The sequence below is a fragment of the Lagopus muta genome, chromosome 26, assembly GCF_023343835.1.
Source record: "Lagopus muta isolate bLagMut1 chromosome 26, bLagMut1 primary, whole genome shotgun sequence".
NCBI classification, from domain to species: domain Eukaryota; kingdom Metazoa; phylum Chordata; class Aves; order Galliformes; family Phasianidae; genus Lagopus; species Lagopus muta.
In genome coordinates this window covers 761,007-777,863 of record NC_064458.1, presented here as the reverse complement: position 1 = coordinate 777,863, position 16,857 = coordinate 761,007, and the positions used below count along the sequence as shown (strand labels likewise).

Below are 16,857 nucleotides of genomic sequence, written 5' to 3'. Positions count from 1 at the left end.
ATTCAGCTAACAAGATCCCAAGTAACCCAGTTCATTCACAAGCAGATCACAGTGGCTGCCTCCTCACTAGATTTCATGAACTTCATCCATGAGCCTCCATGAACCATGAACCTATCACACGTTATTATTGCTTTTACTTCCTGTCACCCCCAAGGAGTCCAGCGACCTTCAACCTCACAGCCACCTACAGAAGTCAGCCTCCTCCTTACTGCTGGAAGCCTCAATAGTCAGTTCTGTGCCTTTGCTGGGGAGTGATTTTTCTCTCAGCTGCGATTTGGTGCGCCCAGATCAGCAGGGCTACGTTTGATTACATCGTTAAGTTAATAAAATGCTAAACCAAAGCAACATATAGGAGGAGATAATGATGTACTGTTTAACAGTCTTCATGCCCAGAACACCACTTCATTTTTGTTCCAAGAACAAAAGCATTTTAACTATACACTTGCTTGCTGAACATTGCCACTAAACAACTGCACAGGAACTTGCATAAGGCCAGAGAGAGTAATCATTTCAAATTAAAATCAGTAGAGCTGGAAGCATTTAGCTGCCACTTCCACTGCAAGTAATGAATCACTTCAGAGAAACATATGACATAGCTCTGCCTCATGAACAGCCCCAGAGCAGAGAATGGTGCTTTAAGGGAACTCTGAATAGCAAGCTTTGAGAAGACACTGTTATGCAAGATGGATCATTTTTAGTGGCTACTCATCAAAAGGAAGGCTGAGCAAGCCACAAAGAAAGGCAAACCACAGCACATCCCTGTTCAAGCTATATGATCCCTCAGAGAATGGTTCCTTGCCTGTTAAATTCTCCATTCATTAAGGATGGCTTGTTGCAAGACCAGACATAAGGATGGAACAACGAGCTCCAAAACCCCTCTCCATTTTTGCTTTTTATCCCTGACCTGCACATAAAAAGTCTGAACCATCTCTGAAAACTTACACAAGTGTAAAGCTTATTTAACCCACAGAAACTCAAGCACCTCAATGCACAGCAAAGCATACGGCAGACTGCTGCTCAAGGGGAAGATGAATCTGGAGCTCAGACAGTAAAAAGGAACAGTGACCATCTTCCTTTTAAACTAGCTGGATGGTTCAAAGGAGACAGTCTTGTGAAGACTTCCCCTTAATTTTTTTCCTCCCACCCACTAATTTCAGACACACTGTATGCTACTGCACTAATTTTTTGCCTACACTGAAGAGCTGGACCCAGCTGCTGACCTCTGGTAGTGACAGACACTTCTAACTTTGTCTCATATCAGCTACCAGGATAGGAATTTGGTGCATTGCTCAAGACTCCCATATGACACTTTCTAAAGAGGAAACCAGAACACAGATGTCCTCTCTTCTCAACAGTGAAAAACCCAGGCCTGGCACATAACAGCAAACAACAGTGTGATAGCTGGCAGACTGCTCAGGTGTGTAAGACTGAGGAGGAGAAAGACTCTTCATCCTGAAGAGATTTCTGGCAAAGCAGTGTGCAGATGTTGGCCTTAACTCAATCATGCTATACACGGATTTCAGAATCAGGCGACTCGATGGAAGTTTAAACAGGTGAGAGTTCTGCTTCCCCAGCCATCACCCTGTAAGAACTTGGGAAGTTAAACCCAGCAGAAAGAACTTGCAGAGGCATGATCTCAGCACACGGTCACATCAGCAGTAGACAGAAAGGCCATCAGCATAACAGTGCCTCTTATGATCAGACACAAAATCCAGACACAGGCAGCTCGCTTCTAACAACAACACTGAGCTTTAGGCTGCTCCTTCACTCAGCAGCTTTGATCAGATGCGCTCACTCAGTCCTGATGAGGAGGATTGAAGGAAAAAAGTAACATTTTACAAGTCACTTAAGGAAGAGTAGCACTCAACTACATTTATTTCTCTTTTTGTTACATAGCTTACCTGGCTAAGAAGGTACTAAATGTGTTTCAGAAAAAAAAACAACAAAACAGCACATGATACTTGAGGAAAAACTGCTGCTTTCCAATTTACTTGTGATTTTTCTTAGAGACGTCAAATCTGATGATTATACTGCTCAAAAAGAGACTTTGGTGCACCTCTGACCTACAAACAGCACTTCATAAACCAAATCAGAACTTAAAAGCAGAGAGCATACAGAGACAGCAAGATAACAGACTGCAGGTCAGCTACCTGAGGAGCCCCAGTATTCATTTATGGATGGATTATCATCAAGCAATCAGACTATGAGATTCAAGTTGGATTCCTGCCATCAAGGTAAATATTTTCAGCACGGTGCTAAAACAAACGAACAAAGAATTAGTGATAACAAACGCATCATACGGAGATTGAGAAGGCAGTAGGTAACCAAAAAGCTGGATGAATGATGCAAGACAGGAGCGAGCAGCTCAGTTTACAGGTACATCATTTCAGATTTCCCTAACAAGCAAGCACCACCAGAGGGTCGGAATAAGAGCTACCCTGAAAAGCAGTAACAAAAATAGGCTTGAAAAGCTAGTGGGTAATCATTTAAACATGAGCTTCTTACATAACACCACAGGCATAACAGTTAATATAATTCCCACATCAAACAATTATTCAGTCAGGTGGCCATGCTACCTTTGGACTAAGAAGGTGCATAACCAGTACTACATCTAGAATATACCTAACATTTTATTAAAAAGCTGTAAAGAACAACAAAATCTGTTAGAAAGCAGCTCCTTACAGCAAAATCCTCTGGAAGCTTTGTCTAATAGAAACACGCTGTAGTCTGATAGCAATTTGAGTCCTTGCATGGGGAACTGGAGTCTGATAACACTCACTGGTATCGAGGACACAACTACAACCAAAGCCCAGGGCTGGAATTCAAAGCTAGACAAACTGAGTGTAACAGAAGACACAAATGTTATCAGAAGGCAGCCCTGCACTGCAGAAACCTAACAGCCACTAATGGCAAGGCCAGCTAAAGGCCTTTGTAGAAAGTCAGCCAGTCCCCAGGTACAGATATGCTGTAGAGATGTTGCAGTTAATTAAGTGCCAACCTCCCATTTATGTTGAATGGTCTGAACAATGATTAGTTCTGGAATCTGGTATCAAAATACGCATTGCTTCTATGAAATTGAAGCACACGACTGGAAGCACACGACTGAATTCAGGTGCAGAGAGCACTGTAAGAAAAAGGAGAAATGCGAGAGCTTAAAGTAATAATGAAACCATACGGGTCAGCATGCAAGAGAGCAAACTCCAGAAAAGCGCAGCCTCATCACTGCAGAGCTCCATCTGTAGGAGGTGGAAATTTCTGCAAAGTTACCTCGATTTCTCTCAGTGCTGCTCCTTATAGGAAGCTCTTTTTCAAAGCATGAGAAGAAACAAAGCGGCGTGTGAGACAAGTTAACAAGCAGGAGGTAGAAACTGGCATTAGGTGCACATCAACTACTTTTAGACTCCACATTGAGTCCTTCCTGTTTTCCTTAATTGTTTTACTTTCCATAAGCCTCTAGCAGTGCAAGAATGTATCTTCATAGCATTTAAAATTAAGTACAGCCATCAGCATCTGCAAAACAATTAAAAGTTGGCACCTGCATGGTGAAAAATAACACAGGAGAAGAATTAGGCAAGCTGGGAAAGGCAAGAAGTCAAAAGAAAAGTTGAAGTACAAAACTTCTGAAATTCTTATATTTTGTTCAAACCATTAGACTGTATTACTTCAATATGAGCGGGGCATCACCTGCAAGGGATTAGTATGTTAAAAGATACAGTGATGCATGATCTGTGCCCTTGAAACGGTGGATTTGTTATCCCAGTATGACATACACACGATGTAGTTGTACTTGTTTCAAGCATGACAGAAGAGAACTGGGAGGTCTTGAGTAATGAGAGACCCATGTAAGATCCAGCTACAGCCGCTTTACTCAGCTGTCCCAGCAGGAAACTCCAGTGTGCCACAAAGATGGAAGCACGTCCCTGCAACCCAAAACCTCTCCTCAGGACTTTCTTCCTTTCCCTCTACTGCCTCACGTACTCAAACGCTACAATGGTCTGCTAACAGCACTAGCAGAAAAACAATATAAAACAGCACAAAGCTATATTTATTTCTGTATTATCTATAAATTAGCACTTTCACTTGCTTCAAAGACAAACCAAAAAACCACTGGGTTTACCAAACAATAATCTAACTGAAAGTGAGGCCAAACTATTTAATCTGTTGCTGTAGGATTGACCCCTGCCACTCAGATTACCAGCTAGGGCAACATTTCAGGTACCCACTTCAATACTGTATGAAAGAAACACAATCCATGCACTTTGTCACTGATCTGTAATTTTCCTTCCCTGACCTCAAACAACATTAATAGGAAAATAGTCAAATTCTCTATGATGTTTATGATGCCATTTTCTCAGTCTCTATTGAACTAATTAATGTTCCTAGCATGCATCAAGCCCAACACTGCCTATTTAATAATGCAGTAAAATTCTAGAAAAGAACTTGGCCCCGATCAGCGCAGGGTATCTGTTTAGTTTAAACAAGGCCATAATTTGAAGGCACATGTTTAGTCAATGAATCATAGCAAAGCTAAAAAGGGAAAGCTACCATTACAGCAAAAATTGTTGAGGGTGAACTTTATAATATTCTACTTCTTCAAATTTTCACATACATTTCCACGCTGCATTCCTCAATCTGAAGGATTCAAGCTCCTCACACAGCTCATCAAGTATTTTCCAACACAGAAGTAGAAACACATCACAAGTACCTGAGCTCTACAACCCAAGAACATCACGTTTGCCAGATGCTGTCCCAAGAAGAGCCCGCTCCTTCTGATCAACCGAAAACACTGAGCCATCCCAAAAGCACTCAGCTGTTACTTACCCTGTTTCCAAAGCAAGGAACTTCCACAGCCCAGAATTTCCAGAACCAACAGTCCTTTATAGGTAAGGCAAAGCCTCAACTTGTCTCACCACATCACAAGAACATACAGATGCTGTTATTGAGCAAATTAATTTCTTTCCAAACTTTCCAGACTCCTGTAGATTTATTTGAAAGTTGTTCTGCATTATAGTAACACTTCAGTATTTTTCTTGGCTACATAAAATTCTCTTGAACTAAATAACTCCAGATCCCGGGCTTTTCTTAACTGAAAGCTCTTTTTTACTCCAAAAGGAGTAGTTTTGAGTGGAACATGCACATTTGCAACACATTTTGTACTACTGTTTGCAACCAACCCTGCTAGAGAAGTTAATGTTTGCCACAGGCTGCCTAACAAAGCAGAAGCTGGACTGCAGTGCAAGTAGCACAGTGCAATACAGGAAAGAGTCAAAGAACTGATCTTCGTTGCAGGCAGTTCCTCCCCATTTACCTTCTCGCTGCTCCCTCTGGCCCTCCAGACCCTGATCCCAATCTGTGCCCATAAGTCACCTAAGTTGCAGCCTCTGCTTCCTCCAAGTGACTCAGACACACAATGTAACCTCGAGACAAGGATACCTTATCAGGATTACAGTGACATTAAGAGTCTATAACATGTTATTACCTCACAAACAGTGTGGCTTACAGATGGACACTTCAGCATGAGTCAGAGGAAACAAAAATCTGTCCCTGTTAAGATCAGAAGGAACAGAGGGACAACTGAATGTGTTAGTAGATGTGAGTAAAAAGAAATTCAGACTACTTCATCATCTTTTGTAGTCATCTCACTGCCATCCTTCATAGTGCCACAGCTTCCAACAGCAGGAGCAAAAACCTTACAGGTCTAATGCTGCAATCACAGCAATAACAAGTGACCTCAAGAAACTTTAGACTGAACTTTTGTGTGAATTGAGGAAAAAAAAAGTACTGACTCACCAGCAGTGTGTCAAGAACAGTTTTTATGATGCTTCTGTTGTTAAACACTGCTGCTCTTCAAAGTAGAACAAGTTTCGCCAGGATCTGCATTAAGCTTAACTTAGTAAGACACAACAATAAAGGCCATCCAAAGCAACTCTACCAGCCACACATAAACCCACTGATGCACCAAGAAACTACCTGAAAAACATGCATCCCATTTAACCACATTAGAGAACGTTGTTTCAATAAAATCTGACTGCAATGGACAAAATCATAATTCAAAAATCAGAGGGAAAAGCAGGATGAGAATGGCTCATTTCTTAAAAATGTGAATTAATGAACCCCTGTGGTCTTCAAATTTCAAACTTCAGAAGTTCTGAAGCATGGACTCCTTGTTGAATCATTTTCTCACTCTGTTCCACGACTGCTATGATAGCTGATCCTGTTGCACCTTGTAGGAATTTCTCCATTCTAAAGGAAAATCTTGTGGCCACACGGCCTCCCCCCACGGCCATCCAGCAATGGAAAGACTGCATTCAGAAGCAATACTGAGCTACGTGCGTGTGAGTCAAAGAGTTATTCAGGGGATTACTCAAAAATTCTGATGTTTGAATCATCATTTGTCAGAAAACAGTCTGTACAAAGCATTGCTTACTAGGTGAACCTCACTTAAATTTTTCATCAGCTGTGTTTACTCTTCCTGAATTATTCAGTTCTACAAACGTTTTAGGTTGCACAGAAAAACACAGGCTTATGACTCTACCAACCTGACTGGGCCACTGCAGGCTGGTGCCCCATCACTGCACAATTTATAGCATTCAGTTGCTAATAAAAAAGCTTTTTGAGGCAAACATTTGAACACAGTAACAAAAAGAAGAAAAAAAAACCACCTACAGTGGTTCAATGGTTGTACAAAAATTGTTCCATCACGAGTTCTCAAGTTTAGTGTATGTTTAGCTTCTGCTAAAGGAAATGGCCCAGAAAAGCAGAGATGATGTAAAACTTCAAAGGTGGAGAAGGTAAAGAATCTCATTGCTCTTGATGTTTAAAGACGAAAACACCCAATCCTAACACTCCAGAAAAGCACTGCAGTGAATACTGAAGCTATGATTAACGTATCTACGTCTTAAAAGTTCTCCATGTATTTAATTTAAGAAAAACAACATCTGCTTCTGTCAGGATTCTGATTAAAGACACCGGAGATATCATAAAGTTTGACAGGTACGGCACCAGTGAGCAGAACTGTGTGGGGTTACCTCACACTGTGACTGCAGGGCAAACACTTCCGTCATTTGCGTTGTGGCTGACAGGTCTGAAATCAGAGATCTTCTCATTATGCATCACAAGGTCCTATTAGCAAAGAGCTCGGCAGACAAACCGATACCCGTCCACCTCTAGGAGCAACGTGGGAGGATCCCGATGACATCCCCGAAAGGTGAATTCCATCCACCAGCAGCCTGAGATCATCCCCAGCTGCATTTCCAGAAGGCAAAAACCGAGGAATCCCCAACTCCTTTGGGCACAAAGCGCCTCTCACCTTCCACAAAGCAAACGCTAATAAACCGTGCAAAAATACTTACAGGGTAATAGAGAACAGCTTTAATAACGGCACCGGGAAATCGCCCCACGGCAGCACTTTGCTGTCACGGTCAGGACGGCGCTCTGCTGCGTTGGGCTCCGCATCGTGCACTCAAGGGACGCCCGCAGCAGCTCCGCTTCCACAGCCAGAGGCAGCAGGAAGAGCCGGCGCTGCCACAGAGGTGCGATAAAGCACGGCAGCAACAGCGACGATGTCAACCGTAGCCCGAAAGTAACGAGAAAGCACTCAAAGGGCGGAGGTGTTTATACGGTACGCTACAGGCTGCTCACACAGCCGGAGGAACGGGGGGGCCGAACCTGAGGAGACGGCGGCACCGGGCAGCTGCGCGGGAACAGCGCACAGCGATCCCCACCCCACAGAGCCCCGCCGCCCCGGCCCCACGCACCGGCAGGCAGCCCCGCTCCCGCCTTCAGCGCGAGATGAGGTCGCTCTGAGGCACCGCCGTTGCAAAGCTCAGCCACTCACGGAGGAAAGGAAAAGACAGAAGAGCACCACGCTCCATTTTACCTCCGGCGCCGTGTGAAGCGCTGCACCCAGCGCCGCCGCCCGCCGCAGGCCCCGCGGAGCCGCCGCTCGCCACTTCCGGGTGGAGGGAGGCAGGGCGGCACCCATTCAGCGCCGCGCGCGCACTGCGCACGCTCCCCACCCTCTCCTCACCCCACCGCCCCCTGGCGGCGGCGCGGTGCTAGGCGCTGCGGGCCGTGTCGGGGGGCGGCTCTCCCGCCCTCGCCCACGGCTCCTGGGAGCGGGTGTTCGTGGGGTGCCAGGTGCTTTCTAAGGCGGGGCCCTGCGGCGAGAAACGGGAGTGTGCGGATTCCTTAAAACTCCAAAACCCGGCTGGGAGGGCCGCCTCACGACACTGCTGGCGCTCACCGCCTTCCCCGAGCGGCTTTCTCCAACGCTGGGGCTGCGCAGGAGATCCTTCTCGCGGGCTTAGGCTTCCCCAGCGGGAGCTTCGGCTGAGCAAAAGGGCAGCGTCTGGAATCACTCACAGCCTCCGTAGGGTCCTCCCTGCTTGCGTCAGGCTAATGCTGAGGTCAGCGTAGCGCTCCTCTATAAGCGCAGCCCGGGTGGGGAGCATCCCGTTCCGAAGCCCCGAGGGCGCGTAGCCGAGACAGGCCGTGGGGATTCGCTTTGATCCTCCGCGCCGCCAGGGGGCGCTCAGCGCCTTGATCCCCTCAAAGTGGGGCGGCGCTGCGCATGCGCGCGGTTCGAACGTGTTGGCGGCCGCGGCGTTCCTCAGCGCGGGGCGATCGTCGGCGCCACTCTTCTCTTCCGCCTTTCGCTGCCGCTGTTACCCCTGCTCTATGTTTGAAGAATGTCCGCGTTGACGGACGGAGGAACGTCCCAGAACGTGCGGAAAGGTAGCGGCGGGGTGAGGTGAGCGGACCCCGCCCGCCCGGCTGAGGCGAGGGCCCGGCTGAGCGCTCTGTGCTCTTTCAGGGAGAAGAATCGTGAAGTCCCGCTACCTGCAGTACGATAAGAAAGAGTCCAGTAAGGTAATCGGCACTCTGGGCTCGCGAAGTTGTGAACGAAGCGTTGTGCGGTGTGACATCGGCGCGGGGCGGGCATCCGGGAGAGTGGCGGGGATGGTCGGTATTGGAGGGGGGGACAGGGCGGGCTGTGGATGCTGCCCACGTTCACTCCTGTCTGCTTTCTGGTCGTCAGAATGCTTCAACAAAATCCTTTTCGTCATCGACTTCCAGTGCATCTTCCACAGCTAAAGCAAGACCGGCGCTCGCCCAGAAGTCTGAAGGTTCTGGTAAGTCTTATCAGAAGGATTTTGAATTCTGTCATTTTCTCAATGTTTTTTCCAGCATCTGCTGCTCTTAACAACTTTAAAACATGTGGTAAGGTGATGTTTATAATACTTACATCGCTGCTATCTCTAAGGGAATTAATGTGTAGGATTATGTTGTGGGATTAAGAGATGCAAACTCTTGTCTGGATGTTATCGTAAAACACTAATTTGGAAACGTTTAGGATAAAATTCTGAACTACTTTATCTAAGTTGCGAGTACACAACTGGTGCATATCAAGTGAATGGGAAAAGTTTGACCCATACTATTAAAAGCTGTAGTAATTGGACAGATAAATGTGATGGGAAGGATGCTACCACAAAGGTGTGATGACAGAAGGACCAGCATGATAGAAAGGTGCCATAAAGGAAGAGAAGAAGAATATTTGCCATAGAAGATTCTAGATTGACAAGTACCTCACCAAGGAGGAACCTCCAGAAAGAAATCCTTCCCTAGGGCCAGTCAGCCCTTAAATGAGCTCTAAGAGAGGTGCAGCCAGGCTCCACCCCCTCCTGTCTCACAGCTGAGTTGCCTTCACCTGTGCCCCCAGGGCTGACCGGGTCCTTTCCTTGCATATAGAGATGTGAGCTTGTACAATATCTGCTTTAATTTTAGTTTGACAACAGCTTCTTTCTGCAGGTGTTGCCTCTGGCTTGTTAAATCAGAGTAGTTTTGAGAAAGGTGACCTGCAATCCACTTTATTAGATGGAGATAAAATTACTCGACCAGACCTTGATCTTTCAGCTATTAATGGTAAACTTCCATTCGTATTTAATTTCTTATTGTTTTGAATATATATCTATTAACTTGATTATAGATTTCTACTGTATTTGCCAAAAGATGGTATTAAATAAGATATTTATTTTTTGAGTTTATTTAAAGACTTTAGAAACTTTAAAGAATTCAGAGTTGGAGTTAACCTCTTACTTCTTCGTATCTTTTGGGTGTGCTCTTTTTTCTTTTAGAGTTTAAGATCAAATATTGAAGGCCAAAGTAACATCAGGCCTTTGTAACAGATAAGGAGCGTTAGATAAGGAGCTCTTCTGAAAATTATGCCACATCTGTTAGGTAACTGTTACCTAAAGTTAAATACTTGTCTTATCCTCTTTATCTCGTGAGCCCGATAAAAAGCTGAAAACATGGTGCAGTAAGTAGATATACCATCTTTAAATTCTTAGTGCCTTTGAAGGATCTGATGTCTGTTGACCTACCCCCGCATATTGCTAATAACTTTTCTCTAATGACACAGATAAAACCGTCCTACAGAAGTCTACAAGTTCAAAGGCTTCCTGCAAAACAGATAAAGGGCCACGTGTAAAAAAACAGAAATCGGTGAGTCTCACTGCTTCCGTTTGTTAAGCATCTTTATTTTGGGATATGTGCAATGAAAAGTTTCTGTTTCTCTAATATTGGTAACAACCATTCAGGTTTCTGGGCTGCTCCAAAGCCAAATGAGAGCTCTGTTGTACTGCTTGCAATGTTTGTTTTGTTCATTGGGTGTAAGTCTCAAAGTTTTACCACAGCTTGTTGTAGTAAAAAATTTGCTCCGTTTGTAGCATCTCTTCAGGCTAATTCTTTTTATGCTTCATTCTAATTATATCACGTGATCTTTAAATACTTCCTAACCATTTTTTTGTCAGAAAATTACTTCTACCTAACCTCCCTCACTGCTAAGTCCTCAGGTTCTATTCTGGTGTTTCGGGTATCTGCTGAGAGCAGTATAAGGATTGGATGAACAAAGAATAAGCATTTAGTTAATATCCATCTGGGTGACTGTTGCTGATGATCATGCTGATTCTGGCCACAGACTGGACTTTCAGTAATTTATTTACATCCTGAAAATATGACTGTTTAAATTCCACAACTGATCCAGAATTTTCTGTTTTTTTTTCCTTTTTTTCTGCAAGAAAAACAATCCTGCTGTTGTGGGGGCAGAGCTGAGCTCTCAGGAGCTGATTTTAACTTACCTAAGAGTGCAGGTGAGTCAGTCAAGCGTGTGGTGTTTCAGGTTAAAAAGAAATTAAGCAACTTTGATATCAAGTTGTATGCATGCTGATGAAAGTCATGTTGTTATGGTTTTATGTGTTCTAAACTACGTGCTCTAAGCCTACATGATGGGTGTGCCTTGAAAACTCTGAGTGAATTCTATGCCAGTTTATTAAGCTGGTGCTGGTTCTTCATGAAGCAGGAACAACTGAAGTTCCAGGGAAGCAGGAGTGAATGTGTGGAATTCAAGGCTGTAGCAGTGATTTTGTTTTTTTTCACTCAGTAGTACATAAGTGTAGTTTTCCTTTACAAAAAATATATTAATTAGGAGTTAGTAGAGAAAAGGGAGAGAAGGCTTTAACTTAAGTGTGCTAGACTTGCATTTGTTGCTTCAGCTTAAGTAAGTTACCTTAGCTATGGATGTCTCTTGGATGTAACAGCAGGGGAAGGACGTGGCTGAGCTCGAGGAGAAAGCAGAAGAAAACTTGTTAATGTTGTGTGAAGAAAAAGAGAGACAACAGGAGAAGCTCTATGAGTTGAAGCGTGAAATTCTGCTCAGAGAGAGAGAGGAAAAGCTTGATGAGGAGCTTGTAAAACAGGTAGGCTTTATTGCAGTTCGTTCTACGTTTGAACAATCTGTTACATTGTTAACAACATACTGACAGCTACTAGACTGTAATAATCTAATAATCCTTTTTCAAAGATGATTTCTGTGCTTTTGTGGCCTGCTGAGGCACAGTTTTATGCATCTGTAAACATCTACTTCCTGCTGTAGCCTGTTGTGCTCTCTAGTAATCTAAACAAATGCCTTTGTCACTTTTTTGACCCTCCCTGATGGAGGCAGGAAGGAGAAGTTGTTGCTGTTAGGCGAGGGGCAGCAGCACGAGCTGCCAGAGCAGTTTACATCCCCTGTGCATGGACTGTAAACATCTTAAAACCACGCTATTTTGTAACTGCAGGATGTTATGGCTGGAGCAGAGCTGCTAACCCTTAAATGCGTGGAGGACATCTCCTGTCGCTTTATACTTTTGTATGTTAGACAGTAATAGTTCTGATCTGGTTGTAAGAAGATAAACTTGTAATGATTTTGATAGCAGATCATCTTTAGAAGGTAAAGCCTCCATATTCTCTCAGGTTTTCTTAGTTTTGTTGCATCAAATTAGAAGGGTAGGGTGTTTTGAACAACTGATTGGCAAAACTGAACATATGCTTGCTTTTATATGTGTACAAAATGGCTGCTTTGTGAAGAAGTGTTGATTCATCATGTCCTTTTCAGATGGAAGTACTTTCTCCTCTTGTTCCTCTTCTTGAACAATTTAAAGAGCAGTATAAGAGCTTTGCAGTTGCTCTGGATGCCACTAGACATAAATTACCCATTAAAAACATTCACGTAGAGGGAGATATGCCAACGTACCTAGGTATGAACATTATATTTCAAATATACTTTCAGCAATAGGTGTTTCTATATGCCAGACTTGTTATCTTGTGTTTCCTAGACCTGCTTGTGGTCACTGGAGCAGTTTTTAGTGCCATTCATAGAGTTTGTCTGGACACTGGGCTGCAACATTTGTCATTTGTTTTGATATGAACAATTACTGTCTCCATCTAACCATTAAACTGCTGTCACACTTTTTTTTTAACATATCTTTGGGAGAAAATGAACTTTCTAGGATTAGGACAGTCTATATAAGCCTTTATATTTTATTTTTTTACTGTATTCATTCCGTTCTTCCTTGCTGGCTCTTCCTAATGTGTAAGCAAGTTGAAGAGTAGCAGAAATACGGTGATGTCTTTTTGTTCCTGTGTGAAGGGCAGGGTCCCATGGACAGACTCACTCGTGCTTCCTGTAGAACTTCATCCCTGCTTACACTTCAAAACAAATGGGAGGATTTTATTGAAAATCATAACATTCTTGTAAGAGCTTTTGAAATATGTAAGGCACGTATATTTTGCTTTGTGAATGCTAAAGGAAAGGACAGGATAAATTTCAAGTTGGTGGTCCTTTCCAACATGCGATTAGTTATGGAATTTTGGGGGTTTAAAGCTTGACTTTTTTCTCTTGTATTTGAATCTGGTAAAATTCTGTGAGGTGCTTGAGCTTGATCAGCAAGTTGAAGTAGCAGAAATAGAGTTGTTGCTGTTAGTCTGTAGCTAAAAGTGATTTGGCTTTTCTGATTTTCTAATGGAGTAACAAGCAATAGTTTGTCATTCACTTGTTCCTCCTTGCTGTAGCTATTACATAATCTTGTATTATTAACTGCATGCATTTAAAAAAAAAATTTAACGTCTCTTATGTTGTAGACAAACTGCAAAAGCAGTTGACTGTCACCCAGGAACTTCTGGCAGAAGTTATGCCAGACTGCTCAGAAGAAAGTGCAAAAGCATTCAGTGAACTGCAAGGTACTGAAGAGGTGTTTCAAAAGCTGGAGAAAGAACTTCGAAGGTATTTACAGCAGTGTGAAAACTCTCTGTGTGTTCAGAGAAAAACGTGTAGATCTCACCTTTGTATCCAGAATGGGTCCTGGAGCATTAACGGAGGGAATAGTCCTGCTCAGTTGCAGGCATTTTTGTTTCTGTCCCTGCCCTGCCTGTAAAGGAGAGTTGTTTTGTTCGGTCTGTGTAATCTTAGTTGGACTGCAGGACTGCTGCAGCGTGCTGCTTTCTGACACTGGGAGGGAAGCTGTGAATCTCCACATGCATACTTTCGTGGTTTGGTCGAAGTTTTCCTCCACAGTGACTGACTTCACCTGCTTCATTTGTTCCAGGAGCTTCACTCAAGTGCAGAACCTGTCGTATGAAGCTAGCAAAGAAGTTTCACTGCATAATCAAAGACTATGTGAGGACAATCATGGCGTAGATGTTGTGAAACACTGGTACTTCAACTGAGTGTCTGTGATCTGTGTGTTTTATTTTGTTTGTTACTGATGGCGGGGTCCTAAATCAATGTCAGACTTGTATGTTTTTGTTTACTGTCTTTGATTTGTCCTGTATCTTGCTTTACTTATGGACAGAACACATCCAGCTTTCCAGTTTCAATATGAAAGCAGCTACATGTGTGACTGATCTAAGAATGGAATTTTCTTCTGCTTACCCATAAGGAGACTTATTTTTTTAAACAGCCATTTCTGTGACACTTTTATCATCACTTGCTGCCTTGGTAATACTGCAAGTTAAATCAAATGTTATTCTTAGCAAACATGAACAATGTATCCTTAAACTCATTTTACTTTCTTGCACCTGGCTTTGAGTGCACTGCTTTGCAACTCTTCCCAGCCCAGTGTTCCTTACAGGGGCGCGTCTCCAGAGAGAGATGTGGAGCTGTGTTTGTTGTACTGTGTGTTTGTTTTTTTTAATCTGGATAGGAGAACCAGGAGGAATGCACAGCATGATCATTAATCACTTGGTGAACAGCTTCTAGAGGAACTCTTAATTGCCCCTTGTGTCTGGGTTTTTCAATGTGGGTAGCAAAGAATGAGGCTGGTGAGCAGGAGTAGAGTTTTGGTATATTTTTGCCTAATTGTCTTGTAAATAAATTACTGAAACATAAATGCTTTTGTATTGATGCTTTCTCTTGAAGTGCTTTAGATCTTTATTTTAAAATAAAGATTACTTTTTCACTGCTGCGTTAGGAGCCATCATGTTTGAAAATCTTCACTGATCTCCTAAAGAAGCTTTTGTTTCCACCTGGCTTGCATAGAGCAAATATTACACAATGTGTGCAGGAGAGGATTTCTAGGCATGAAGTCCTAAGGGCAAGTCGTGTCCTCCTGGCACCCAAAGCTCAGATGCCAGAAGAGTCTGATCATGGAAAGAAACTTCTAACCTAAATAGTGCTTAAGTGCTGGAATGAGAAAGATAATAATGATCTGTTAGAACATGGATGCTAGCTGTGGAAATGGCTTTTTCAACACGCAAATAAATGATTTAGGTTTTCTTCCTGCTGTTAGCAGAGGTCTAGAGAGATTCTGTCTCCGATGATTAAAAATAAGGTGAAATTGAGCTGTAGGATGGGGTCAGTAGAGATGTGTATTGGATAAGTCCACGTATGACAAGCTGTTAAGACCTCCATCGTATGTAATTTCAGTGTCATCGTTTCATAGCAGCTGGTCCACGACGTGGTGGGGGGACAATTATTTTCAGATGTTATCTTTTATTTCTATTTATTTTAGCTATGTTAGATCAGCTACACCTGACGGCTTACCTGTGTGTGAGCTGCCTTTTGTGCCCCACGTCACAGGCAGCTGCCCGCAGCAGTGTCGTTTCCCTGCACAGGAAGGCAAACTGCGCCTGCAGCGTTCACCACTGGGTGGGGAGCTTTGCTGAACGGCCGGCTCGGTGAGTTGTAGCTCGGCAGTCATTCTGATGGGTGCAGAGCTCCGTAGAAAGGGCCATAAGTGATAACACTGCTGGTCAAACTGCGGTTTTCCCTGTGAATAAACGCTGGGCTGTGTCCTCGTGCCTTTAACCTGTTTGTTGTAACTGCCGTTGCAGGACTCAAATCTGTTACGAGGGATTCCCTAAATTCTGTGGGGGCATGGATGGCATAATAAAGTAAATCGGGTCTGAATTTTGTTTCTGCACCATCACAAGGCAGAATGGCTGTCCTAGGATTTATTGATGATAGACTTCGTTGCTTATCTTAAAAATAAAAAAAGTATAGGACATACTTTAAATTTGAACCTTTCATCTTCAGTTAAGTGACTTCCTACCACTCTTAAGTGGTAGATTTCAAGGACAGTTTCCATCTGAAGAACACTGTGTGCATGCTGTGACTGCAGGGTTAGGGACACCTTCACTCAGCTGTTTATCCTCTGGGTGAAAGAATCCTTATGCAGAGTTTCAGTTGCCTTCTGGATTTTCTCCCTCTCATCGCTTTCTAAGCTATGCAATACATCTGTACTGACGCTCAGTGAGATGGAATGCTGCTGTGTTCACCCTGAACGACGGTGGGGGAGGAAAGGTTCTGGCTGCGATGGCAATTAAGCAGCTCTAAATCGCAGGGAAGTTCTTCCTTGCTGCTGCAGGTGGCAGTCATTACCCGCACAAGAAGCCCAAGCGCTCAGAGCTGAAGGCCGACAGCCCGCGCAGAGCGGCGAGGAGCACGAGGACGCGCACCGTTGCTTCGGAGGAATCGCGGGCGTTGGTGAAACGGCCATTCCTTCCTGAACGGAACACTTGTGTGAAGCTCTGTACCGGTAGTGGACGAAATGTCAGATGAAGCAGCACACTTCTTCAGGAAAAGGTTGTAGTTTTGGACTTTCTTCCCTATTGCTTGAATGGAATATTGATTCTGATTGATTCTGTTTTGACTCTTTGAAGAAACAAGAAGTCTTTCAGGTTCCCCCAACACAGAACAGCTACAGGCACTCCATACTGTCATACTTACCAGTGTAAATCCAAACCAAAGTGCAGGAGCTGAGCAGATGTGGCACTGCTGACTTTGTATTTCCCACCAATGTTCTGACAGCATCGCGTGCTCTGAGTCTGCCTGAAGTCCTGGGCTCTTTTCCTTCAGGTTATTGAGCCCTTCTTACTTCTGCACCTGGAAATAGTGACGTCCACATCTGCTGTGTTTATAATATTGTTTCAATGCCAATTTACTTCTGTTCTATTTAAATTTTTGGAGTTCTTAATCCCTGTGTATTGATCTTTTGGACCAGAAGCTAATATTTCCAATTGTTAACATCAGGTTGTCCCAAG

At 43.7% G+C, this 16,857-nt stretch overlaps 2 protein-coding genes across 15 annotated transcripts in view; one reads left to right on the top strand and one right to left on the bottom strand.

The window, feature by feature from the left end:
* Window positions 1–8,478, bottom strand: part of MYO9B (myosin IXB) — a 40,494-nt gene extending 32,016 nt beyond the window's left edge. For 8 of the 12 annotated variants that reach the window (XM_048927297.1, XM_048927304.1, XM_048927303.1 and 5 more), the window contains exon 1: window positions 7,880–7,994. The gene's annotated coding sequence lies outside the window, so the exon portion shown is untranslated. Of the gene's footprint in view, window positions 1–4,821; window positions 5,309–7,352; window positions 7,671–7,757; window positions 7,844–7,879; window positions 7,995–8,364 lie in introns of those variants that run through there. The other 4 variants (XM_048927298.1, XM_048927299.1, XM_048927301.1 and 1 more) reach the window with 4 other exon arrangements.
* A 144-nt stretch (window positions 8,479–8,622) lies between these two features.
* Window positions 8,623–16,857, top strand: HAUS8 (HAUS augmin like complex subunit 8). Of its 3 annotated transcripts, XR_007373333.1 has the most exons (11): window positions 8,623–8,736; window positions 8,816–8,871; window positions 9,041–9,134; window positions 9,811–9,924; window positions 10,421–10,503; window positions 11,079–11,150; window positions 11,598–11,756; window positions 12,434–12,575; window positions 13,459–13,600; window positions 13,923–15,492; window positions 16,182–16,857. XR_007373333.1 is itself a non-coding variant. In XM_048927318.1 (10 exons), exons 1-10 carry the CDS (start codon window positions 8,691–8,693, stop codon window positions 14,041–14,043), a joined length of 1,026 nt encoding a protein of 341 aa, XP_048783275.1. In that variant the 5' UTR covers window positions 8,623–8,690; the 3' UTR covers window positions 14,044–16,857. The 3 variants fall into 3 exon arrangements, 2 of the variants coding, with proteins under 2 accessions (XP_048783275.1, XP_048783274.1); XM_048927318.1 differs by having other exon boundaries at window positions 11,601–11,756; window positions 13,923–16,857; XM_048927317.1 differs by having other exon boundaries at window positions 13,923–16,857.

Coding starts and splice junctions, on each gene's coding strand:
- HAUS8 (XM_048927317.1), top strand. CDS start 8,691: ATGTCCGCGTTGACGGACGGAGGAACGTCCCAGAACGTGCGGAAAG. Junction 9,925..10,420: donor TGATCTTTCAGCTATTAATG/GTAAACTTCCAT, acceptor CTAATGACACAG/ATAAAACCGTCCTACAGAAG. Junction 11,757..12,433: donor ATGAGGAGCTTGTAAAACAG/GTAGGCTTTATT, acceptor TGTCCTTTTCAG/ATGGAAGTACTTTCTCCTCT.